The sequence below is a fragment of the Aphelocoma coerulescens genome, chromosome 4 (genome assembly GCF_041296385.1).
Source record: "Aphelocoma coerulescens isolate FSJ_1873_10779 chromosome 4, UR_Acoe_1.0, whole genome shotgun sequence".
In the NCBI taxonomy this organism is placed as follows: Eukaryota; Metazoa; Chordata; class Aves; order Passeriformes; family Corvidae; genus Aphelocoma; species Aphelocoma coerulescens.
Window position 1 is genome coordinate 77,215,740 of NC_091017.1, and position 22,559 is coordinate 77,238,298.

At 42.3% G+C, this 22,559-nt stretch overlaps 1 protein-coding gene across 1 annotated transcript in view; it reads right to left on the reverse strand.

Annotated features, from left to right (window-relative positions):
• Nucleotides 1-918: 918 nt before the first annotated feature.
• The window catches only part of DNAAF9 (dynein axonemal assembly factor 9), a 66,852-nt gene continuing 45,211 nt past the window's right edge, over nt 919-22,559 (reverse strand). Inside the window, exons 26-37 of the mRNA XM_069014788.1 lie at nt 22,397-22,485; nt 21,222-21,380; nt 19,210-19,335; nt 17,239-17,276; nt 12,440-12,575; nt 12,008-12,094; nt 10,464-10,570; nt 9,702-9,776; nt 9,339-9,541; nt 7,658-7,723; nt 7,227-7,320; nt 919-5,789 (exon numbers count right to left, since the gene is read on the reverse strand). Coding sequence (XP_068870889.1) covers nt 5,677-5,789; nt 7,227-7,320; nt 7,658-7,723; nt 9,339-9,541; nt 9,702-9,776; nt 10,464-10,570; nt 12,008-12,094; nt 12,440-12,575; nt 17,239-17,276; nt 19,210-19,335; nt 21,222-21,380; nt 22,397-22,485 — 1,293 coding nt within the window. The 3' untranslated portion in view covers nt 919-5,676. The remainder of the gene's footprint in view (nt 5,790-7,226; nt 7,321-7,657; nt 7,724-9,338; nt 9,542-9,701; nt 9,777-10,463; nt 10,571-12,007; nt 12,095-12,439; nt 12,576-17,238; nt 17,277-19,209; nt 19,336-21,221; nt 21,381-22,396; nt 22,486-22,559) is intronic.

The following is a 22,559-nucleotide window of genomic DNA, read 5'->3' on the forward strand; positions in this document are numbered from 1 at the left end:
GTTACAGGTGTAAAAGTCACACAAACTGCAGGTATAAACATGTAAAACAATACAAAAATAAATGGAAAGGTAATTTTATATTTACTGAATCAAGTTGTGTAATAAATACGAGAGGCAAAAAGCTTCAATCACACCATTCAGCTGAACTGAAGTTACAGTAGTGTTTGTAAAGAACACGTTTTTAACTTAAAGTTGCAAATATTAAAGCGTTGAGAACTAGTATAAAAGTGAATTTTGGCACGTTGTAAAGTGAGAAGTGTTACGTCAGGATCTGGCTGTTGTGTAAAAATGAATCAATTTCTCACGAGCTCTCTGAGGTACATTTTTAACAACCTAAGATTAGCTGAACCTTGTGATTCTAACAACTCACAGTTTACAATTCACTATACTAGTCACCATTTTTTTTTCCCTTTTCAAGAATACCAAAGTATTCCAGAGCTTAAATCTGTGCAAATTCAGACAAGTTTCAATTAAAAAATAACAATAATTAAAAAAACCCCCCAACTTATTAGGGAACCCTTACATGCAACTTTAACCCCTCCCTGCAAGCCGGTGTGTTAAATGCAAAGTGTAAAACTGGATTAATCCCAAATTGCACAGCTTAATAGGAAATACTCCCAGATTGCAGAGCAGCTCAAGTTGCAAAGGTTCCCCTGCTAAGTTTGTCACATTTGAATGCCTATAACTTCAGTAACTTCTGATCACACTCATTCTCGGTGAGGAGAAAGAAAAAAAAAAACACCACCACAAGCTGCTAACAAAGGTCAGCAAAGCGTGGAAACCCCTTGAGGACTCTTTAGCACTTCCCAAGCTCAGGAATGCCTGGACACAAATTTTCCAAGTACAGTAAAAAAGAAAAGGAACAGTGTAATGGCACTTTTGCTGTATCCAAACATCAGTGGGTTAGAAATGGTGCTTTTTTTGTTGTTGTTGTTGTTTTTTAATTATACAGTAGCAGGAAAACGTTCAAACCTCGATCCTTCGGAGTAGCTCCGTCCTCACCTCGACTTCCAAGGAGTGAGGACAGCAAATCCCCTGGGATGGGGGTTCCATACAGTACAAACAGCTCTGACCAGAGTACAAAAGTTAAACTCTTCTTAAAAAAAAAAAAAAAAAAAATCAAAAAGCGCTGCTGATCGTTAGAATTGACTCCCAAAAAATCAGCAACTGCTCTTCAACAGCAGCAGCATCAGGCATTTACATATTTCAGTCCTCAAAGAGTTTTCTTTTCAACAGTTTAACCATTTGTGCTAATATTTGTCACTAGGTTAAAGTTTTAAGTCCTTTCACCAAAACTGTTTTTCTTTTTTCCTTTAAAAAAAAAGGGGGGGTGCAACCCCCGACATCCATTTATTTTGGGGAATAAATGGTGTCATCTGCAAGGCACTACTACATTTCAAGGATACCACTGTCACAGTTTCACTATTTCAGTATTTTTTCTTTTTCTTTTTCATTCTGCTTGAAAGTCACAGTTCAAAAAATAAACAATAAAAATTGAGGTAATCAATTTCTTTCAATACCAAAATACATGAATTGAGCCAGTACCAGTCTGGTGAAAGGTCTTTGTAATACACAGCTAAGACCATAGAGCACATGCAGCACAGGAGAGGAGGGTTCTAGGCCTTTGTTCCGAGCTCTTCTGCTCCAGTTTTTAAGGAACAGCTCAATTTGCACAGTCACACACCAATTCTTTCCTTTTTTTTTTTGTTCACAGGGCTTGGGAATTCCAGCTGCATCAGCCCCATCCATATTGATCTGAGAGCTGCACAAATTGGAGTTCTTAAAAAGAGTTCAGCAGAGCAAAAATCAGCTACAGCATCTTCATCTATTTTCAATCAATTGCACTTAAATCTACTCTTTATTGACTCACAAGTTGAGACAAAGCCTCCACCACGTGCCTGCTGTCCCAACCACTGGAATTTCTTCCCACATCACATCCCACTAACTCTAGAAATATGGCTTTGCAGATGAGACAACTGGGACTGGAAAAGCCGGGTTTACACTGAGTTAATTGGCAAAGCAATTAGAATTGGGATTTCAATTTCCTAATGCCCCTTTTTATTGCAGCGCTACCACCAGAATTTCAGGGACTCCTAAAAATTCTGGGCTGTGAAATAATTTCATGCAACCAACTGGACTTAGTTGTAAACCCCTGCCAGCCCCCCCAAACCCACTGCTAGCTACCTTTGCTCTACAGGCACTACAGGATATTAAGACTAAGATTTAGCCATGCATAGATAAAACTCACGAGCTTTATCAGGATGCTCCACACTTGTGATCCAGGGAATACCCCAGGAAAGCCTAAAAACACAAACTAATTGCTGGCTTTTACTGGCCTCTAACAGGATACAAGTAGGTTTTTTTTATATAAAGTCTCGTGGTGTGCAAAAAAAAAAAAAACCAACATAAAATAAGATATTGAAGTCTTCAACTCAGCTTTTTAAATCTAGGAGGAAAGCAAGGAATGAAACCTTATCAATATTTCTAGCCCAGCCTGCAGCACCTGGAATTCCACCTCTGCACTGTGGAACACCCACAGCACAAGCACCCAGCGATGAAGACCAAAACCACCTAAAATGTACTTCAGGTCGTTGAAATTTCACTCATTTCATATTCCAAAGGTAAAAAATACATCTCTTAAGTAAAGCATAAACTCTAATTTAGCCTCAGGTTTGATGGCAGGGGTTAAATCTCATTTTCCTGCCATGGGATGAGGCTGTGCAGACACATTTGAAGTATTTTAAGTGTCCTGCAAGAGATTTTTCATTCCATTTCTTTGCTGTATCACAAACATCTGGTCAGAAAGAAAAGCTGCAGTTGCATTAAAAGACTGAGCTGTCCCTAAGGCAAAGGAATATGAAAACAAAGAATTCCTGCTGGGCTGTTCTCACCTCAATTCTGAACACATGCGTGCTACAATAATCTGCTTATTCAAATAAACTCCAATAATTACCTGTAGGTAGCTGCTAAAGTACTTTATAACCCTTCAGTCAGTGATTTATAAAGTCTCCTCTTAAATTACACTGAATTAAGTCAGGACAGGCTGCCAGCATTCCTGTTCTATCATTCAGGAACTATAAAAATTCTGTTGCAAGTACTTAAAAGCTGATTTCTCATCAGCACAGTGAAATGTTCCGGTGTGCAAACTCTTCTGGAAGCTCCACAAACAAGTTCCTGCCTCTTTCAAGTAACATCTTTTGCTGTTTTTTACCTTTGGAAATCACTCATCTTCATGGAAAGGGAATTCTTCAGCTGAAGAATCTCCCCCTTCCCTTGCCTTGCTTAGTTTTTTAGGATTTCAATAGGAATCCTCCAGGGATAATCTAAGCAACAGCAAGGTGCACATTGCAGCCAGTCAGGAAATATTTTCCAGAACCCCAATGAGAGCACTGGGAAGAAAATAAGATTTCTCCACTGATTTCACCCTGAAATGTATAAATATCTTTTCTTTTAAAAAAAGTCAGAATTTCAAGTGCAGACTCAAACTGTGCTGAGGTTTTCAGATGGGCTGTGCCCCTGGCAAATGTGGGGGTGGGAGTGTTCCCTCATCCCTCACTTTGGGAACATCCTGACAGCTCTGGGATTAGGGACTCTGCTGAGTTTTTCCCGCTGTTTCCAAAATTTTCACTTTGGGAACGTCCTAGAAACTGTGGGATTAGGGACTCTGAGAAAGCATTCCCCCATTTCTCACTTCGGGAACACACCCAACAGCTCTGGGATTAGGGACTCAGAATTTCTTCTTCCCATTGTTCCCCCATTTCTCGTTTTGGGAACATCCTGACAGCTGTGGGATTAGGGACTCATCTGAATTTTTCCCACTGTTTCCACATTTTTCACTTTGGGAATGCCCTAGCAGCTGTGGGATTAGGTGCTCATCCGAGTTTCTCTCATTGTTCCCCCATTTCTTGCTTTGGGAACATCCCAACAGCTCTGGGATGAGGTGCCCATCTGACCTTTTCCTACTGTTATCCCATTTCTTGCTTTGAGAACATCCTGACAGCTCTGGGATTAGGGACTCTGAGAAAGTGTTCCCCCATTTCTCACTTTGGGAACACGCCAACAGCTCTGGGATTATGGATTCTTCAGAGTTTTCCCCACTGTTCCCCCATTTCTCGTTTTGGGAACATCCTAACAGCTGTAGACTCAGGGATTCTAAGTTTGTGAATCACTCCCCTATTTCTTGCTTTGGGAACACCCCAACAGCTCTGGGATGAGGTACTCAGTTCTGAGTTTTTCCCATTTTCCCCCATTTCTCGCTTTGGGAACACCCCAAGAGCTGTGGGATTAGGTGCTCATCTGATCTTTTCCCACTGTTCCCCCATTTCTCACTTTGGGAACACCCTACCAGCTGTAGATTCAGGGATTCTAAGTTTTTTAGTAATTTCCCCATTTCTTGCTCTGGGAACACCACGATATCTGAGAGATTAGGAACTTTTCAGAGTTTTTCCCACTGTTCCCCCATTTCTCACTTGGGGAACACTCCAAGAGCTGTGGGATTAGGTGCTCACCCGAGCTTTTCCCACTGTTCTCCCATTTCTCCCTTTGGGAACACCATGACAGCTCTGGGATTAAGGTCTCTGAGTAAGTGTTCCCCCTTTTCTCACTTTGAGGACAACCTAAAATCTGTGGGATTAGGGACTCTTTCAGATTTTCCCCATTGTTCCCCCATTTCTCGCTTTGGGAACAACCCCAACCAACAACTGTGGGATTAGGGATTCTTCTACATTTTTTCATTATTCCCTTATTTCTTGCTTCAGGAATATCCCAACAGCTCTGGGATTAGGGACTCTTCAGAGTTTTCCCCATTGTTCCCCCATTTCTCACTTTGGGAACACACCAGCAGCTCTGGGATTAGGGAGTCTTCAGAGTTTTCCCCATTGTTCCCCCATTTCTCACTTTGGGAACACACCAGCAGCTCTGGGATTAGGGAGTCTTCAGAGTTTTCCCCATTGTTCCCCCATTTCTCGCTTTGGGAACACACCAGCAGCTCTGGGATTAGGGAGTCTTCAGAGTTTTCCCCATTGTTCCCCCACTTCTCGCTTTGGGAACACACCAGCAGCTCTGGGATTAGGGACTCTTCTAGTTTTTTAATTATCCCCCCCCATTTCTCACTTTGGGAATATGCTGACAGCTGTGGCACTGGGGACTCTTCCAAGGTAACGTTCCCCAATTTCTCGCTTTGGGAACACCCAAACAGCTGTGGGATTGGGGACTCTTCCAAGTCAAATGTTCCCCCATTTCTCGCTTTGGGAACACCCCCAATCCCACATCCTGAAAGCCCCCACTGTTCAGCAGCCATTTCCAAGGGATGCCCAGGGATTGTTTGATATCTGCACCACGGCCCAATTCCACAATTACATTCCGACCTTTTAGGAAATAAATCCAGTTTTGCTTCTTTTTCTCTTTCTTCTTCTTCTTCTTCCCACGTTTCCACCACAAGCCAGAGATTCCAGGTGATGCTTTGTACAGTCTGGAATTAAGGTGAAGTAGAAGCAAACCTGACAGTACAAACAGCTAAGCAGTTACCGTGTTAAATGCCAACCTTAGGGGAATGATCCCTTCGTTTGGGAAGGAGTGCTGAAAACAGACATTTCACTCAATTTCTCGTGACCCAGAAGGACAAAACAACATTTTTGGTTCCTAACACAAGGACAGAACCATCCAGGACCCACGTGCTTAAGTCTTCTGCTCAAAGAGATCGTGGTACTCCTGCTCCTCCAGCTCTCTGTTGTACTTCTCGATTTCCCTGTTGGCTTCTTCCAAGTAATCGTTCATGAACTGGTCCATTACTGGTTGGGAAGGGTGAAGGAAGAGTATTTGTGCAAATGGAATTTAGGAGAAAAGAACACCCAGGTTTGAAGGAAGTGCCAGTCCTGGGATGCCCAGGGAAAGCAGAAATTCAATGTATCACCCTCTGGGAGCCTGCAGGCAGAGCTACCACAGCTCAGTGTTGCCAAGGAATAAAGGAGCTGCACAAGGGATATTTCCCAGCCAGGAGGATGGATGTAAGAACAGCAGAACCACAGCAGGGTTAGATCAGATCTTAGGAAGAAATTCTTCCCTGTGGTGGTTGCCCAAAGAGGTTTTGGACTCCCCATCCCTGGGAGGTGTTGGAACAAGATCAGCTTTAAGGTCCCTTCCAACCCAACCTATTCTGTGGCTCTGTGAACACATTTACAGTGGTTCTGCTGAAGCAGAAGTCTAAAACTCCACCCAAAATTCAAATCCCCCAGAAAGGGTTAAGCAGGGCCTGCAGCTTTCACTGTACACCACCAAGGGAGAGGTGGAGTGAAGAATCCTGGAATGGATTGGGTTGGAAGGACCTTAAAATCTACCTCATTCCACCCCCTGCCATGGAGCAGGGACACCTCCCACTATTCCAGGTTGCTTCAAGCCCCATCCAACCTGGCCTTGGACACTTCCAGGGATCCAGGGGCATCCATAACTTTTCCAGTGAATATTGAAGTCCAAGTTTGCTGTTGGGTTTTGTACCCTGCAGAGAGGAATTTCCTGGTTTAAAATTTTAAAGCGATGCCACAGGGCATAGAAAAGAACTGTCCTTATTCCAAAGCAGCATCACAGAACCCATCTGGATTTTTGTCAAGTTTGGTTATGGTGAAAAATAAACTGGGAATATAAAGCCAATCTGGAAGGTGGTGACCAAACCAAGAGAAAAAGCAACAGAAAGTTATGAAAATGAGAGAATCACTGAATGATTAAGGCTGGAAAAGCCCTGTGAGATCATCAAGTCCAGCTGTTTATCCAGCACTGCCACAACCACCACTAACCCATGTCCCCAGGTGGTGAGCAAGGACAACAGGAATACACTGGAACCTTGGCAAGAAGTGCCAGGGCAATACTAAGAACAAAAATATGATTGTTTCCACTTGAGTGTGTGCACACATAAAATTACATTCATTTGGAAGTTTTATCAGTCGTGCCCAGGCATTCAGTGCTATTACAGCACTATTTGGTTTGAAAACTATTTCTTTGACAAGCTGTGGTCCAAAAATTATTCCCTGTGTGAGCTCATGGGCAGTTTGGGGTTTGTTTTGTTGGTTCCATTCTGCTGCTGAGATCTTATCTCTCAGAAAGGGTTTTAACACTAAGCTTTAGCTGGCAAGGAACTGGTTCTTTATCATATCTCCTTTGGCACTTTACATTTCAGAGCTGCAACTTGTTGCCTACCTAAAACCTCCCCCAAAACCCCCAATTTTAAAGGATACGTGGATGATAATCCATTTTGTCACCAAAAAAATTCACAAATTGAGTCCCATTGTAGAAATAACCAGCTGGAAGTGGATCCAAGTGGCGTTTCACCTGCAGTACAAAAGAATTCAAATTAAACATCTGTAGGGACAGTCCTTACAAACTTAAATAGATAAAAGAAAATGGAAGGGCCATTACAGCAACCAAAGATGTCCAATTTTACACCTCCTGCTTTCCAGAGCAAACCTGGAGCTCTGAGATCAGATTTATATCTCAAATCCCTCCTGGACAGCTTCAGTGGTGCTCCAAGTACCTCCAAAGCCAGTAAGTGCTGCAATAATTTAGTGCTCAGCACACTTGTTATGTGTGGCAGGTGCTCTGGCATCCAGATGGATATTTAAGGGAAATCAGCCAAAAGAAGGGGTTTTAAGTTATTGCTTTTACTCACGTGAATGTTTTTTATTTCCTGAAGGGTTAACATTCCTCTGGTTTTCAGGGCTTTCCTCTGAGGTTTCTGTATGAAGAATGAGACTCCAGTTATGTGACTACAGAGTGATAATGTAATACCATACCTCAGTTAGTTTAAAAATAAATTCAAATTTAAAAAAAAAAAAAACAAACCCAAACCACCAAGTAGAAACATGTATTTCAAAAATTATTTTCTGAAGTTATTCAATTCTGTGAAGGCACTCACAACTATGTTCTGAAAACAAAAGTAAAAATTCACTGATCTTACAGAAAACACTTAGAAATTAAAAATTCCTTAAGTATTTTAAGGAACAAGACAATTTAAATACAGCTTTCCTGTAAGAAAACTGGCACAGGAACAGAAAAACAACTTAATTTTGAGTCTGAGAAATTCTGTAATCCCTTTCTTTCCTGCAGCATGTGGTAACTCTCAGAACTATCTGAAACCCTCAATTAGCCATGACTGTACAAAAAGTGTTTATAGTCTTGAATTGCTCAAAGAGGAAACACTTCACACTTGAGATAAGCATTTGAAGTTCCAAGTTTTCATAAAATTTAAGTAGTGTTCCACAGAGAGCTTTTTTACATGGAAAAGCATTTGTCTCCATATGTTACCCCTGTGGTAAGTACAGAGCATGAGATAATCAGCACAGAAAATGGACTGATTCCCTGAATTAATACAGGGGAACAGGAGATGAGAACCTGAGCATCTCAGAAGCTCAGAAACCTCAGAAATCTTAGAACTTTAGCAACTGCTCCAGCCACTGTCTGCAGGAAACACTTTTCCCTTCCAACACAAATTTTTGGAGATACTGTACAAATCCTAAGCTATAAAGAAGTAATCTGGAGCATTTTCAGCTAACAGATGTTCCAAAAATTTCCACTGGCACAGGTTACCCAGAGAAGCTGTGGCTGCCCCTGGATCCCTGCAAGTGCCCAAGGCCAGGCTGGACGGGGATTGGAGCACCCTGGGCTAGTGGGAGGTGTCCCTGCCCGCAGCAGGGGGTGGGACTGGATGGGATTTAAGGTCCCTTCTAACCCAAACCATTCCAGGATTCTATGGATCTGTGATTCTATCCATCAGCTGTGGCAGTCCCTGTGTGCAAACTGTGCCTTCTGAGCTTCCTACAACAGCCACATTCCCTGTTCCCCACTCCAGCTCCTACTTGCATGGATACACCAGCCACGCAGAAGTACACTTGACTAATTAAGGATGACAAAAGGAACAGGACTCTACCCTCCATTTCAGTGGATTGCCTCCAGGAGGTTTAATTCAGTGAATCAAAACAGATTTTCAGCTTTGCCAGCGTTCAGGTACTTCCAAGATTTATTTCATAGCACACTTCAGCCCTTGGCAATCACAGCTCAGCTAAATCATCCTGTGTTTATCCTGGATATAATCCATTTGCTCAAGCATTCAAGAGCAGATCAATCCATGAATAAACTGTAGCAAGCACTAAAACAATACAGAGATTACAACACGCATCTGTAAACTCTTGGTCCCCCCTTTCTGAAATACATTTGCAGCCTTGAATGTCAATACCTTGGTAGGAAGAAAAAAAGAGATGAAGAAACCCAAATGCTTCACGGAGACATTTGGATTTTTCCTTTGGTTGTTAAGAAATGCCAAGCACTGAACAAAAGGAAACCTGCCCACAAACCTGTTTTGCAGTTTCTCTGAGCCAATCTTTGATATCCTCTTCCTTCAGGGAGCAGCCAATGAACACAAGGAAGTATTCCTGTTGAGTGCTGCAGTCTCTGGGATCACTTCTGGAATCAGGAGGAGCTGGCCCCTCTGGAACAGGCACCAGGCTTAGGGAATTTGCTGATGTGTTGTGACAGACTTCAATGACTTTATCAGCATCTACCAAGGAGAAGACAGAAAGAAGGGCCTGATAATTAATTGCTAATCTAATCTAACATCAACACTGGTGCAGACAGAATCCAGCACAGAAATACATTTTTAAATACCCATAACATGCAGTGTGATCACTCAGGATTACTCAGGAGTAATTTGCCCTTACCTGAAAACTTCACTTTGCCCATGATGTGATAAATGTTTCCAGAAAAAGGACTTGGCTTGAGCAACGACTTAATTGCTGTTTGAAACAGAAGACAAACAGATTATCTCAACTTATTTTTCTCCTCCTTGCTGCAGCTTCTGGTAAAACCTGTGCAACTGATCTCTAATCCACATCCCAGTGCTTCCAAGCAAAAAGCTGCCATGTCCCTTGGAGTCCCACTATGTAACACTTCTTTATTTTCTCATTCTTTGCTCTGGGGTTTGGGAAATAACATGTGTTTGGCATAAGGAACTCCTACAGTGTGTGTGGAAAGGAAAATCCTCCTCTCTGACACTGCTTGGCTAAGGAAAAGAGGAGAGGCTTGATAATGTATCTACTCTAGAGCTGAGCCTGTTTTCTAGTAGCTACAAAGAATTATTTGGCATAAAAAGCAGAAGCTGATGGTCACTTATAAAACTGTATTTCAACACTATCAAATACAATTAAACATAAAATAAAAAGCAAGCATAGGAAGTTGTCTCAGTCCTAGAAACCAAAAATTCAGTTAGACTTTCATCTGAACAAAAAGCATGGGACAATTCTCCAGAGCAGACACTAAGGAACAGAATTTACTGTACTTTTAGGAAGGAAAGCTGAGTTTTCAATTAGAAGTTCACTTCAGCAGTGATTAAATAATTGTGTTATGTCAGTGCCTTCCTTCCCCTCCATCCCTCAGCATCCCAAACTTGGATTTCAATCAAGTCAGGCAAAGTTCATTGGTACCTTTACACTTGGTGACGAATCGTGTTTTCTCCAGAGGGCGACTGAACCACACACAGATCTGAACCATGGGAGGGAACACAGGCCCAGCCCCATATTTGCCCTCATACCTGGAGACAAAAACAAACACCTTCAGTGGACAGAAATCACAGGAGCTCGTGCTTCTCATCCAACAAACAACATCTGTTCTTTCATCACAGCTGAGCCTTGCTCATAAGATAGAAAATATTGAGCTTTCTTCTCCATGAAAATGCTACCAACAGCATTAGGTTGGTCAAAGCACTCAGGATTCCTTTTCATAGAACCATGGAATGGTCTGGGTTTGAAGGGACCTTAAAGATCATCCAGTTCCACCCCCCTGCCATGGGCAGGGACACCTTCCACTATCCCAGGGTGCTCCAAGCCCTGTCCAGCCTGGCCTTGGGCACTTCCAGGGATCCAGGGGCTGTCACAGCTTCTCTGGGCAACCTGTGCCAGGGCCTCCCCACCCTCACAGGGAACTTTCCCTAATATCTAATCTAAATCTCTCTTCTTTTAGCTCAAAACCCTTCTCCCTTGTCCTGTCACCATCTACCCATGTAAAAAGTCACTCTCCTCCTTTTTATGAGCCCTCTGTAGGTACTGCAAGGCTGCAATAAGATCTCCCTGGGTGCTTTTGATGCTCTTCCTGCTGCTCTTTTTCTTCCACACTACCCAGATACAATTCTTGCATACCATCATCAAATAAATTAACGGCTGTCCAAAAGTTTGAAATATTTTCTTTTCCTGCTCTCTCTCTTTGGCTCCATGCAATCCACAAGCAGCTCTGACATCCCAAGCCTTGTGCTGGTTTACTCCAGCAGCTTTACTTGGCTACTTGCATCCAATTTAGAAGCAGATTTATGAATAAAGAGATGTGTACCCATAGAGGACTGCAAGGTATGATAAATAAATGATGTTTCCAGCACAGAGACCGGTCAGCCAGGAGTTATGATGGCTGACAGCTTCAGATTTCTGCCAAAAAGGTGCAGCACAGATAACTGCAACAAGATGTGTGAAGAGCCCTGAGCCAGGAGAAATGTCTCGGTGTTCAGTGGAAAGTCTGGTGCCACGTGGGTTTGTGCCTAAGCCTGTGCCAAGGCTGTCAGTGAGGTTCCTGGGTTTTATGAATAATTGTTCTGCTAATGGCCAGACTGACAGAGCAAGTTCATTCCAGTAATGCTGAATAGCTGTCAGGATGAAATTACTCCAGTCATTATTGACCTCACCCATCCCAATCCTTCCCAGTTTATTCCCACAGGGTTCTTGCCTATTCTTCTGGAAAGCAACAGTAATCTTGCCATTGATTTAAGTGGTGGCCAGAAAGGAGCCTTTTCCCCCATAAAAGGGCAGCAATCATGTATCCACTAAGAATAATCATCAGCTCTCTTAAAAATGATTTACAAAGCTGCTGCCTGTTCCAAATGAGTAGTCTTGGAAAAAAAAAATATAAATGAAGTCAGTGAAACATTTTAATCTTCAAGTTAATTAGAAAAATAGTTTTAATACTTTTCAGTCTAGATACTTGCCAGCCAGGGTACATTAAATATCGAGCTCTCGTCATCTGAGGATTTGAAAAACTGCTTTCTGCGAGAATCAATTCAATATCCTCATTCCTGTAAAGAGATAAAAATGAAGATTTTTAATTTTCTAAGTTAAATTAAATGGCCACTATCTACTGACATAAAACATAATGTGCTAGTGACAGTAAAATTAAGAGCACTTTTCCTTTAGTATGGCAGTAACAGTAGCATAAATCACACTCTGCAAACAAAACACATTTCCTAATCCCCATATTTATATGCCCATAAATGTAAAGGGAAAATCCCTTTTGCACAAGAAGCAATTAAGAAAAATCTGCATTTCCTTCCTATAAATCACCAGAGTAAAAGCAAGAGAACAGAAGTTTCTGAGTGCTGGTGGCCCACGTGCCAAAAGTGATAAATCCTGATTAAGGTTACCTCGTTACAATCCCATTTTCTGCCAGGATGAAGGAAACTCCAGGATTTGCTGCTCGGATCAGGCTCTGCAGCTGCACAAGGAGGGGGTGCCTCTGCTCTGTGGCATGACTTGTGAAAACCACGTTACTCACCAGTCCTGTAGAAGGAAATCAGGGGATAATTTACACAGCTCAGGCTGTAAACAGTGACTAATAAACCATCCAGTGATATTCCAACCATTTTTCTCTTCTTTTCCTTCCCTCTCACTATATTCTTTCATTAAAGACAAAAAAAAGAAAAATACACTACAACAACAACAACAACAACAACAACAACAACAACAAAAAAAAAAAAAAAAAAAAAAAAAAAAAAAAAGCAGGGAATCTTTCATCTAACAGAAGCCATTTAGACTCAATCCAAAGAATCAATTAATTAAAATAATAAATCCATACAAGAATCAATTTGAGCAGGACTAGCTTCAAAAAAAAGAACACTAAACTGTAAAGTCTCTTGGTGAATTCAACGTGCAATAAGAGACTAAACAGCTAAAAATCAGTATTTTGGACACTCAGTTGCCACTTCCAAAAATAGGAGAAGGGTCTAGAGTTATTTTTTGTCTTTAAAAGACTTCAAAAGGGTATTCAGACAGCAAAACTGAACCCATGAGGCATCAAAAAGATAAGAGAAAATCATCCAATTAATTTCAGTTATAGGATCCCTGCTTTCCAATTTTACATGATTTGAGTTTCAGCCCAGTTCCTCAAAGAAACTGCAGTGCCAGCACTGAGTGATTCCCTAGGATGGCTGTATTGTCCTGAATGTGTGAGGGATGGAAAGCAAATGGAAAGGAAACGGCCTCAAGTTGTGCCAAGGAAGGTTTAGATGAGATATTAGGAAACATTTCTTCATGGAAAGGGTTGTAAAGTCCTGGCACAGCCACCCAGGGCAGTGGGGCTGGGTTCCTGACTGGACTTGATGATCTTAAAGGTCTTTTCCAACCTAAAGAATTCTCTAATTTTACAATAAATGTTATTTCTTTGCTCAAGGTGTGCGGCCCTGTTCTGACACTCTCCTGTGACTGTAAGCAGAGTGGAAGGAAGAACAGAAAGACTCCAATATCCATGAACAACCGAGCCAGGATGCATTTCCTCTGCCTCCAACTATTTAAAGCAAAGATGTAACAACTGATCACACCTGATCTGCTGCCTGAAGTAATTCCTGGTCTTTACACAAGTCTTAAATCACATTAATCCATGCAGAGGCTGCTCTACACACAAATTCCTGCACCAAATATTTCTGGGGCATTTCCATCATACCACATACTCCCAGTCACTGCTCTTTGCATCACTGACTCTTCCAAGCCAGAACTTTATTAACAGCACAAATCTACATAATTCTATTTCTCTTCTTTTTTAACCTTGCACAGAAGTTTCCATTCCAATTTCAGCAACATCCATGTCCTCTCCAAAACACAGCTGCTCTTGGAGAAGAGGGAAAAGGGAAGGAGAACACCAAGCACCCTTTGAAATTTAAGCCACGTGCAGGCTTGAAATGGTATCAAATTTGGGGATATTAATCATGAAATTAAAAGTATGAATAAGATAATCATGCCATGAATAAGCTAATAATTCCATCCCTGGAAATGTTCCAGGCCAGGTTGGATGGGGCTTGCAGCAGCCTGGGATAGTGGAAGGTGTCCCTGCCCATGGCAGGAGGGTGGAATGAGACAAGCTTTGAGGACCCTTCCAATCCAAACCATCCTGGGACTCCTGAATCATCCACCACCACCCTGTGGCTGTGCAACAGAGATGCCACCAAGTCCATGTGACAATTGCCAGCATCATGCCTGGGAGAGAATCTGCAATTGTCAAGGATTAATCTGGAAAAGCTTAAGTCAAAAAAAGATTCAGGAAAAAACGTACCTATCAAGTCCCACACCTCTGCATCTCATCTCCTCCTCAGCACCCCTGTTCCTTCTCCATCAATCTCCCCTCCCTTCGTGCCTGGCCCAGGGCACTACCTGTCATTCCTGACTGGAAACTCCCACACAACCCTGGAAGCAGGAGAAGCCTGCTCAGAGCCCAGGAACCTGCAAGCTCTGGCTTTGCTCACACCCAGGTATAAATCCTGGAGGGGTTGGTACCACACAAACATTGCCCTGTGCGAGCAAGCACCAGTTCATGACCTTGAGCTGAGGGACAGGGAGCATAATCCAACAGAAAAGGAACTTCCTGAGAACTGAAAGGTGCCTACACAGCTTTAGGAATGAACCAGTTTGACCTTTTCCATTTGAACCATCACTGCCATCTCTGTTTCTAAGAGGTGCATTTTGAAGACCACCCAGTTTTGTTCAATTCTTTATTTAGACACTCCTCTAAAGAAAAGAACCCTTGCAGCCTGGGGAATAGCGTGTTCAATGGAAGCAGGAAAGGAACAGGAGGGATGGATTAAAAATACATATGCTTGATGAAAATAATGGCTCCTCTTTGCTCCTAAACTTACAATGGGCATATTTTTAACAATGGTGATGTCTTAATTTGCATTCTATATGAAATTGTTTCACAAGGGATGCCAGGGTGCCCCTAGACTAGGAAGGTATCATCTTACAGCTTCTGTGCAAGAACAAAAGAAAGGAAAAAGAGACCAAAAAGAAAAGAGAGACAAAAGGAAATTACAGCACAGAGATGGTGGCAGGATTTTTTGGAGAAGTTTAAGCAAGTATGCACGGGATACTCGTGCTGGTCACTCTGCTCAAGGCTTTGTCAGCTCTCCCCAGTCCTCAGCTGTCTCTGTGAGTCTTGGGGCTCTCCCAATAGAAATGTTGGAAATGTCACGTTGATAACATGCCCAGGGACCCCTTTGTTACAGAGAAAGGCAGTGACAGAAGAGCCCTGGAAAGCAGCAGCAAAAGGCAAACCCAACTTGCTCCCCAAATCTGGAAGACAGCTGTGGGGAAAAAAGGTCCAGATCCAAAGTCTAATTAATTCCTACTTGCCTATGGCTGCACTTGGCTTTTTTTATATCCACAAGGTTCTGGTTTCAGATCTATACAATGCCCAGTACAACACAGTCTTGGCCCACTGGTGACACAGCAACACAAAAAACAATGTTGGGGTGCACAGCATTCCAAAAACGTGAACCAGTATCTCTTAAAGTGAATGTCTCGTTAAATCTTGCTGTTGTTGCACCAAAAATGAATTCTCAGGTGTGTGAAACCATCATGAATTCCCTCTCAATTGTCCAGAGAATCTGTAGCTGTCCCATCCCTGGAAGAATCCCAGGCCAGGTTGGACAGGGCTCGGAGCACCCTGGGACAGTGGAAGGTGTCCCTGCCCATGGAGAGGGTGGCACTGAAAGGTCTTTAAGGTCCCTTCCAACCCAAACCAGTCTGTGATTCTACAAATCAGGCAGATGTAAATTTTCTATTACACACATGACACAATTCTGCATTTGTCTGGAAAGTTTAAGTGTGCCACATCTCACTTCAAAGCAGACTTCTCCTCCTGAACCTTTGAAACAAAAATTGCCCCTATTTGTGTGAAACAATTTCTTTACACGGAGGGACCTCTCGGCCATCTGATTTCACATTCTGTATCAGAAAACTGGATGACAACACTTTGCAATGTGCAGAAATGATTCCCTGCCAGATGAACATTCCTCTAATCTCCAGTATTTGTAATTCTTGCAGTATTTTGACTGTAAGAAAATTAGCTACTCTTATCCTGGGCATTTTGCAGTTTCTCCTTCAACAAGGACCAATTCTCACCCAATAAGGTCTGTACAAATTCACTTTAAGAAAACCAAAGCTTTGAGTATTTATTTTTATTCTTTCATAAAACAAAGAGGCATTTTTGCATTTCTAACTTCTCTGTAGTTATTGATAACTCCTTATATTCTTAACATTCTCCTGCTCTCTTCAAATTAACCCGTGGCTGTAACACATGATAAGTTTCCCAACTTGGAGCACCAACATTTTTCTCCAGATAAAATACTGATCTATATAACAGCACCTACTTTCTGTCCAGCTTGCTCACAACTTCATTCTTTTGGGCTCCCTTCACACATGAAAAAGAGGTGGCACAACTCTGGCAGCCAAGCAGAGCACTCAGAGTTTAAGCAGCCACAAGAAGAGCACAACATCCTACTCTGATTTTCCTCAGAACACAAAACACATCCAACCTGGCCTTGAACACTTGCAAGGATGGGGCAGGGATTTGAGGGCAGGTGAGGAAGGATCATATCTCACTTATGCCAACACCTGCTCTAATTTCCAAGCCTGACAAGGAGGACAGTGCAGCCAATGATTCATTTCAGGATATAAAGCTCAACACACAGATAAGGAACAGCCCTGCAGCTGAGCTGCTTTGTGTGCTGCAATGTGAGATGAACCCTGCAAGGACCCTCCAGGCCACACTATGAGGAGGACTTGGGGAACAAGGTCACCCCCTCATTTTTCCCTTTCTAATACACCAGAAATGAAAAGAATTCCATTTCCTCACACCTCACCAAAGGAGGGTGGAACTCAAATCCAATCCATTTCACTCCCAGTCACAACAGTTCAAGGTGAGCAGCTGAACTCAAGGTCTTAGGAAACCAATCCTGCAGATGAGGACTTCAAAATGGATCATGCTCCAGAATTTTCCATCCTCTGCCTGCGATGTTTGATAGTGTAGGCAGAGATTGTTCTTATCTCCAAGAGTTTATCATGACCCTTTGGCTACGTGTATTAACAGCACAAAATAATAAACACAGGTATTTATTTGGCCACATGGCTCAGTTATTGTTCTGTAGAGCTCAGAGTCAAGGAAAGTGACACATACCTTGTGAACACTGGTCCAAGAACTTGGGAAAAAGAAGCCTAAAAAACCAAAAAGTTCACATATCAAGAATGGATATTATTATTTAAGTAAAACATTTACATTCACTTGGATGCTGACAGAGTCTCACGAACCAAACCATTTTCATGCTTCTTTTCCTCAATTCACATAACTGCAACATCCTCACAGGTTATGTCCTTCAGGACTTTTCCCCCAAAAATCAGTTTTGCAGATGGTTTTAATTCTCCAACAGATTTAAGAGCTAATTCCCACCATGCAATTTATTCTGTGTTCTAAGGAGTCAGAAATGCTTCAATGTCATTTTAATTCTTATATAAACAATAGGAATTTAAAGTTTGCCTTAAAATTGTGCCTTTCAAAGAGTGGGAACTTCCCATAGAAAGACTGGATGTACAGAATGCCAATTGCTGCTGCTGTGTCAGACAAGTGACCATTATTTCCATGAGCTTTATCATGGACACAAAAGCTCTAGAGAGTATTTTACCTGGTCCCTTCAACTCCCTCTCCCCTGCCCTAACTCAGAACGGGGAAAAGCTTCATCCCATGCTCAGGAAAGAGCTGGATCTCTACAGTGATGGACTCTGAGGCAGGAAAGGGGTTTGATTTTCTTGAGTGCAAGTTTCAAGCCAGACATTAAATCCACTCTTCTCCATTCTCACAGTGAAATCACCAAAGCTTCCCAACAGCAAGGTTTGCCACTTGGCACTATGTGGCTACTTGGTAAATTCTTATCAGAACAAGCTCCAAAGCAAAACATAAATAATCTACAGCACAGGCTGAGCCTCTTCCTTCAATTGCTTCTGCACTTCAGGAGACAAACAGTGTTACAGGACTGCAGGCTGCTGCTAGAAACACTGCTCAGTACCATGACTAGTAACACGTTAGTAAGTTAAAAATAAAACAGAAATGGCACTTGTCTTTCCTATAATTATGGAAAGAACAAGTTTGAACAGCACTCCAGCACCAATTCACCAATATTTTATGTCGTTTTTATTATGTATTTGGAATCTTTGTCACGGAGACAAGAAGAAGCAGCAAGGTAAGGTCTATTTATTGACTACTGCAAAGCACAAGCAGCACATTGGTTAGTGCTTAAGAACAGCCAGGAAATTTCAGGAATGCACTTTTAGAAACTGTTTGGGCAGTTCACCTCTAAGCTGTGATGCACAGTTTGATCACAAACAGAAGCAGTGCTACCAACTCCAAAAACTCTAACTGCTGGAACTTACTTTGATCAAATCAGCTGCAAGGCATAATTAAAAAATTGGAGTGTTACAATTTTACAGATAGGTCTAAGAAGTTATTTCCATGTTTGTTGAAGTCTGGAGCACACACATTTACTATGAAACAGCAACCAAACCACACTATTTCAAAAGGTCAGTGACTTGGCTCTGCGACCATTTCCTCCCCACCCTGGCTCTGCAGTAACCCAGGATATCAGATTTTAACACTTGCAACGCTTTGGCTTCCGTTCTTTGTCATTCTCTTCCCCATTTAAGGGATTGTTTCCCTTAAATTTCGTATTTTAAACCTGCAAAGTCTTTTTTAACATCTAAAAGTAGTGGCAGAATCAATAACCCAAACTGAGATGCACATCTCAATTTTTAGTCTGGCTTACAAAAAGATTGTAAGAAAGAGAATTATTCAGAGGATAACTGACTGTACAATTGTTACAAACTCCTTAGTGGGAGGATTTGTATTTAAGCAATCTTTGTTTATTCTTCTAGGAGCTGAACTTTAATTGATATTCTATACAATTATATATCCAGTGGAAACCAAGTGCCACGCTGATAAACCAAACAGCACTTCCAAGTTCCTCCAAGATGGATTATTAAGCAGTTTTATGGGACTTAAGTCAGTTCAGCGGCCTTTAACCATTATATATCACTAACTATTATAAAAGTCAATCAAAAATCTGTATTTTCAAACTTGAAGAAATATTCCAAAGCACACCTGTGTTCCATGTAGCAGCTCAGAGGCTCCACACAGGTATTGACTGCTCCAATGATGAAAGAAGCCTTCACATCTGGGTCAGGGTGAGTCTGCAGAGCTTGCACAACATCAATGACATCAGTGTATCTGCAGGAAACCGAAATAAAAAATGGGTTCAGAGAACCAGAACGACACAGTTCCCCATCCAGGAGGAAATCGATCACTTGGAGGAAGGCTGGATTTCCTAAAGAGCTACCAAAATAGATGGAGAGCAGCTCAGAACTTGGCAAATCCAGACAAATTAAGCAAATCCAGATAAATCAAGCTGATTGGAAGCTGAATTAAAAATAAATTATTAACAGCTCAGAGAAAAACTGTGCAAACTTTGCACTGAACAACTGACAAGTCCTGCTTGCAGGAAGCACAAAAAGCACAATATAACAACAACATTTTATGCCTAATGCCAAGCATATTAAGCACAATTTGAGTTTAAAAAAAAAAGGAATAAAATAACAGCATCTCTCACTTCTCAGCATCCCAATTTAATCATGTTTCTATCATTAATGTACCCATTTTTTATCAAGACCTCAACCACTGTTGTATTTTATCTCTGTATGATATCAAGGCTTAGGTGAACCTGAGTTTTAATTTCAGGGGTTTATTTCTCAGCCAGTTACAAACTTTTCTCTACTGCCAGTTATCAGCTGGATGGGATATTTAGAGAACTCCAGCTACTCTAAAGCTGTCTATACCAATATCCAACTATCCAGAAAGAATGGAAAACCTCCAATTATGTGTTCCTGAACCCAGTGCTGCTACCAGAGTATCAGTTATTTTGCCCATCGATGGACTTTACACCATTCACACTAATTTCACAGCAAATAAATCAATCTGGCTCTAACATGGAAAAAATGATGGTTTTTAGCACTATTAGAATGGACCATAATGAAGGAAATGCTGAGCTCCACGTGTATGTCCTCAGCAAAAGGATGATCATGGCAGCCAGGTCAGGCTGGTGCCTCCCTCACACCAGTTTGTGTCACCTTCTAATGACTCAGAACCAGAGGGGGGAAACATCCTGCAGATGATTCTGGTTCTCAATTGCTCCACTGGAGATGGAAATGTCAAATGGAGGTGGCTCAGAGCCTTCACCTTTATTCCACAAGGAAACTGGCATTTATCAGAAACATGTTACTAAGCCTTGCTCTGGTACCACCTGCTCCATCAGGCAATAGGAGATCTTCGACAGCCTGATTTCTGCCCGCAGTTCTGGAGTCAGAATCACAGAATAGTTGGGGTTGGAAGGCACCTTTAAAGGTCATCTTAGTCCCTTGCAACAAGGAGGGACACCTTCCACTATCCCAGGTTACTCCAAGCCCCATTCAACCTGGCCTTGGACACTTCCAGGGATCCAGGGGCAGCCACAGCTTCTCTGGGCACCCTGTGCCAAGGCCTCATCACCCTCACAGGTAAAAAACTTCTCCCTTTTATCTAGTCTAAATCAAGCCTCTTGCAGTTTAAAACCATCATGCCCAGACTTGTCCCTCCATCCCTTGTCCCAAGCCTCTCTCCAGCTCTCCTGGAGCCCCTTTAGGCCCTGCAAGGGGCTCTGAGCTCTCCCTGGATCCTTCTCTTCTCCAGGTGAACACCCCCAGCTCTCTCAGCCTGGCTCCAGAGCAGAGGGGCTCCAGCCCTCAGAGCATCTCCATGGCCTCCTCCAGACTCACTCCAGCAGCTCCACATGCTTCTGATGTTGGGATCCCAGAGCTGGAGGAGGCAGCTCTGCAGGTGGGGTCTCACCAGAATCAGAATCCCCCCTCCCCTGCTGCCCACACTGGGGGATCAGCCCATCCCAGGAGGGTTCTGGCCTGTGAGGGCACATTGCTTCCACAGCATGCAAGGAAGGCGACGGACACCTTTTTTTTTGCAAAGGAGCACCAAAATCAACAGGTACAGAAAAGCTGAGTTTGGTCCATATATAAACCAGAATTCCCTTATTCTACACAACAGTTCCCAGAGTTTCAAGCCTTTACCCTTGCAGGACCACCAGGAGCCTCTTGCTCTTCCCAGCATACGCGGCCTGACGGACGCCGAGGTTCTGCTGGGCCTCCAGGAGCCCGGCCAGGTAACGCTGGAAGTGGGAGGCACTGAAACACTCGGGGCTATCCATGGTCTGCCGATAAACCATCCACCTAAACCACAGACAACAAGGAAAGGAGTTCATGTGCTGGGACAGAACACTTCTGTTTTCTTCCTATTTTGAACCAACAGACCAAAATGAAGTTTGACAGCCCAAAGATTTCACATCTCTCCTCATGATCTCGTTGCACTTGACCACGTGGGAAAGGGGAATTTACTCGGCTTTCTATCATTTCCAGCATAAGCACATTCTTTACACGACTGCCAAAGGGGTTTGTGGATGTTTTTTGTTGCTCTTCAACAAAACAATGTCCAGCAGCTTTTTCAGAGCTGTACATGGTATGAGTAATTCTGATCACTGGCAGTGATGCAGTAAACAGAAATTAGACAAATCCAATTCAAGACTCTGGGCATGAAAATATTTCACTGCAAAAATGGAAAGTAACAATGACATTTGCAGGAAAACAAGAGGAGATGTGTTATTACACAACCTTCAAAAGTCACCTTACGTGTTTGCCCTATAACAGAACCACAAAACTGTTCTGAATCAACTTGATAAAATCAAGACATTGAGTTAAAAGTAAAAAAACAGTGCAGAACATGGCTAAGATTAAATGCTAAGGTGTTTGGCTTTAAGAATTAAAAGGCTAAGTTTATTTTATTATTTTTCAGAAGCTCTATCAACACACAGGGTGGCAAATTCCTCCAACAGATTTATCTTTTTGCCACACAACAGATGTCCTGAATGTACCTCCTGCTCCTGCTGAATAGAAATCAGGCTAAATTAAAAACAATGCTGTGGCAAGGACTGTTAGTACAGTGCTTTCTCATAAGAAAAATGCATTTTAGAATCACTACAAGTCAATAAATGGAAGCTCTTCACCACATGGAATGACAACAAAGCAATCTCCTGGTGCTGTTTTTCTGTCTAAATGTATAAATTTAAGGGCAAATCTACCTGGCAGTCTGAAATTAGGTTTAAAAAACCACCAAATGAAACAGTGATAATTTTTTTTCCCTTCATGTCAAGGTGTTTTTTGGCAATCAGTGTAAGCAGAGCTGCACCAACCTCCCGTGCTCCTTGGTGAAAGCAACAAGGAAAGCACACAGGTCGCTGGAACGGCATCCTGGAAGCCCAGTGATGATGGTGATGATCACCTGCAACACAAGGAACAGGGGAAAAGGGAAGCCTAAACACAAAATAACCACAGAAACACTGGTGCAGACATCAA